The 4,233-nt window shown below is 43.5% G+C and overlaps 1 protein-coding gene across 4 annotated transcripts; it reads right to left on the minus strand.

Annotated features, from left to right (window-relative positions):
* Positions 1-3,379, minus strand: LOC311357414 (uncharacterized protein). Of its 4 annotated transcripts, XM_084477355.1 has the most exons (4): positions 3,315-3,370; positions 2,506-2,601; positions 2,364-2,415; positions 1-958 (listed from the first exon to the last, which is right to left on the minus strand). In XM_084477355.1, the coding sequence occupies exons 3-4, from the start codon at positions 2,380-2,382 to the stop codon at positions 438-440; spliced, it is 540 nt and encodes a 179-aa protein (XP_084333481.1). In that variant the 5' UTR covers positions 2,383-2,415; positions 2,506-2,601; positions 3,315-3,370; the 3' UTR covers positions 1-437. The 4 variants fall into 4 exon arrangements, with proteins under 4 accessions (XP_084333481.1, XP_084333482.1, XP_084333479.1 ...); XM_084477356.1 differs by lacking the exon at positions 2,506-2,601 and having other exon boundaries at positions 2,364-2,458; positions 3,315-3,379; XM_084477353.1 differs by lacking the exon at positions 2,506-2,601 and having other exon boundaries at positions 3,315-3,374.
* Between the last annotated feature and the right edge of the window lie 854 nt (positions 3,380-4,233).

Genomic DNA, 4,233 nt, shown 5'->3' on the forward strand with positions numbered 1-4,233 from the left:
ACAGAGTGGTTTACTTCTTACGGTGACTTACAAAAGGAAAAATAAACACAATGTAGAACAGAGAAAAATAAAACTCAGACAAAAAAAAGAAGAAAAAAAAAGGAGAGAGCATAATGACAACATTCACATCCTTAGACTGGTACATGTATGGAGTCAAGGTACATGTCCCACTTTTGGAAGTTTAGACATTTCTTAGTTGAAAACAATAGTGACGTGGCATTATAGGTGGCATTAGGTCTATTAGTCTGTCTAGTGTTGGCTACCCCTCAGAACCACCAGTGCTGTCCACTACAGGTAGGCCTACAGGGATGGGGAGTACATGTAGACTAACCAATGGCATAGGGCCGTCCATTGACCTTCAATGAGACAATTAACAAAGATGGGCTGGTTTTGAGCTTGGTTTATTAAACAACAATACCAAATAGATCTAGCGGCAGCTAGAATAAACTTTGAGTCACAGACTCTTGGTCGGGATTCCACCTATAGAACAGTTCCTGCAGAGCCGTAACATCAATCAATGCATTGTGGGAATTGTCGGGTTTTCCCAGGAAGGGGTACGACAGATTCCCTTGTTCATAGCTGTCTAACCCCGGATAGAGCGCCTTACTGAGCAGCAAGGTGTCCAAAAATCTGGCGCCCAGCTGCTGGAACTGCCCGGTGAGGGAACACCTGAATAGCGCCCTGTCCAGTACAGGTATGTCAAAGCATTTGGCGTCGTGCGCAGCCAGCAGCACATGCTGCCCAAAGGAACGTAGGAAGGCTATGAAGGCGGTCATGGCCTCGTACAAGGTGACGGTGGAAATGGTTGTATCGTTCTGAAGGAGTTCGCCATTTCTGTCGTCAAAGCCTGTGGTAATCCTGGTCATTATGTCGATGTCGACCTCGGGCATCATGTACACGTTGAAGGTGTGACCTCCGCTGATGGCCGCCAGCTGGATGATATCACACTGCTTGGTATCTGAGAGGGGAGGGGTTTAAGCGAGTGAGCGTGAGTGAGTGAGTGCGCAAATTTGCATTAAAGAGTAGACAAAAAAGTTGAAACAATTATGCGTCTCAATTCAGGGGCTGCATCCTTCGCAGGAAGCGTTTGAAGACCGATTACGTCACAGCAGCGTGTCAAGTGCTGTCCCATTTCGAAGGCTCCTTCGAATGCGGCCGAGATATATGCAGCCTTCTTTTCCCGGATTTGAAGGATCCACCCATGGACCTATAAAGAATGGACACCGGATTGAAAGATGGCGCCCATTCATTCCTATGGAAAGTGCTCAGTGGCGCAGGGCAAAATCAAGGACCATTCTTTATAGGTCCACGTGGGGGCCTGGTGGATCCTTCACAGCCCAACGTATCCCAAGGTTCATTGCGCGTTGGATTTTTTTCCAGAAATGGTGCGGAGAGAGCGGAAGCGACAGCTTCAGCAAATACATATTTAATGACAAAATTATGTAAGGTTGGGACCATTTTAAATATGTAACTTAAGTGTCAAAGTTCAATGAGATTATCGCTAGCCATATAACGTTAAACTAATTAACGTTAAGCCAACGTCCTATCTCCCTCTTCACCCGCCGGCTCCGGCGATGAATCTTCTCCCACTCGTCCAATAAAAGATAAAACATAACCAATACAATTTTGATTTCTGGCTCCATATACGACAATTCACCATGACGTCACAATTCGTTCTTCCGGGTGGCAAAAGCCGAAGCGTTCTCCGATGGCACCACTAGTAAACAAACCCTTGCATGTCATTTGATCAGGGCAGAGCGATCGAGAAAACAGAGTAAATGGCTTGAGTGAATGATTTTCTTCTTGCGGTGTGCTACAGGACGTCTCATTTATATATATATATATATATATATATATATATATATATAACTTATATTATATTACGCTTCGGGTCAGTGGTAGCCGCTCACGTTCTGCCACCCGGAAGTGTCGTTACGGCTATTGTTTACAAACATTCCGAGGTGCCGTATACCGGTATCTCTTCTCCGCTGTCCTTGATCCGCAGCTGTCAGGGTTGCTAGGCGACAGGAGCAGCGCGAGGTCACGCAAGGTAAAGGGCGTTAACGGCTTGTTACGCAATCCGGAAATGCTCCGTAGGCTCATTTAACGACACACACCTTGGCTTCAATCACTGCGTTCTTATAAGGATGCAGCCCCTGAACAGCTCTAAAATGAAACGGCAAGGAAGCGTTAGGCCTATAGCATGTAATCACCGGGAGTTGGCTGTGGAATGTGGAGCTCTGGGAGACACATTGAAAAGCATGCAGTGTGGTGACCTCATAATGCATTCAGAGGGGCAGGACGTGTAATATCGCAACCGTGACAAAGTGATGAAAAGGTGTCCGTGTGCAGGTGATACCTACCTGATCCCGTGGTCACCATGTCAAAGAAGACCAAAGTTCTGCCAAGAGACGGCTGCAAAGGGCGAGAAAGAGGCCATCGCAGGTCGTTATGACATCTGGGTAGAGAGTGTGAACGTAACCGATGGACGTTATTACATTGTACCTAGCACATTGTACCCCCGTCCTCATCAGGGGACAGTCGGTCGAGGTGGTCCCCTCCTATCAAATACCTCGGTGTGCATCTGGACAGTACGCTGGACTGGAAAGTGAACACTGGTGTCATTTTAAAAAAAGGCCCAGTCCAGACTGTTTTTTTTGTTTTGTTTTTTTAAGGAAACTCTAAATGTTTTTTTTTTTTTTATCATGGTATTGTTGCAAGTGTCATTTTCTATGCTGTTGTTTGTTGAGCTGGCAGCCTGAGAGTAGAGGACAGGAACAGGGTCAATAAACTAGCAAGCTTTTTAATCAGGACTACTGATTTCATTGTTGTAATTCTGCTGTATTTATATTTATTGATGCTGTTGACCGGTGGCGGCAATATGGCATACTGTCAAGGGTGATACAATCTTGCACATTGCTCATTTGCACTTCCTAATATTGGCATTTATTCCCTGTTTTTAATTCACTTTTAACCTTATATTATTTTACTATGGTAGTGGACCATACTCCCTCTGTGACCATGGTTGTTCCTTGTTCTATGTTGGTACTTGTATTCCTGTGTTGTACTGTATGTTCTATGTTGTATACAGACCATGGTGCAAACCAGTTTCCCCATTGAGGATTAATAAAGTTAATCCTATCATATCCTATCCTATCTGTGTAATCTAAATCATATAGGGAAATTATTCAGCAATGTCAGCATTAGAGTCAGTAAACAACTGAGATAAAATTAGACTTAAAACTGTTACAAGACACATAGCCTACGATTAACTGTTTGCGTGTAAAATATAGGTAGGCTATACTATACATTACCGTGGACTGCATGTCGGAAATAGACAGGAATTCCATGAGATGGAAAGCTCCGCAAGTGTGTGGCGGAAGGCAAAGCGACTGTGATTACAGGTGAAACATATTGGGTTTACCTTTAAAGGACGGCTTGACTTTTGTTTTTGTTAAACAGAAACCAACCAACCAATTTGTTGCGCAGGTAAGGGTGCGGCAGCTAGGTGCTGCAGCAACCCCTGGTGGCGAAGCTTGAAACTGCGATGACGATAAAATGATAGCTTATAAATGTCTCTGGTTGTTGTTTCTCTTCTACGACATTTTGTCATTTTTAGTATGTCATGTTTGCGGTGTGGGATGAAGAGAGGGATAATTTTAGTAATGTACAAATTATTTTATTTATCTTAAATGTGTATTGGCCAATCAGATTTGTCTTGAAGCGATTGTGATTCGGCCTACGCATAGCATGCAGATGCACGCACACTTTAATCCAGACACAACAACGAGTGGTCTGCAGAATACAGAGCTTGTGTAACATAGTATCTTTAGAAGTCTATGAACTCTATAGGCTATATAAAAGACAAACAAATAACCAAAAGAAAGCAGAATCCAGTAATCAGTAGCCTAGGCCTACATTCATTTTTTTCATTTTTTGTTGTTGCAGAATGCCATACGGACAGCGTAGATAAGCACAAACCACATGTTCTTAAATAATAGCTTTAGATTTGACTGAAGAAGCAATATTTTTTCAATTAAGTGTGCCGTATAGTGCATGTTTGACCCAATTCTTAACAAAGTCAGACAGTCCTTCCTTGTCACAGCAAATATTTTTTGCTTCAACAACCAACAAGTATTGAAAAGGTTCTCCTAACCTAACCCTAACCGAGAGAGAGCGAGAGCGATAGACAGGATGCGGTAAAGACAGCAATGTGACAATATGTGGCTGCCG

Source organism: Micromesistius poutassou (genome assembly GCF_964030765.1).
Source record: "Micromesistius poutassou genome assembly, chromosome: 13".
In the NCBI taxonomy this organism is placed as follows: Eukaryota; Metazoa; Chordata; class Actinopteri; order Gadiformes; family Gadidae; genus Micromesistius; species Micromesistius poutassou.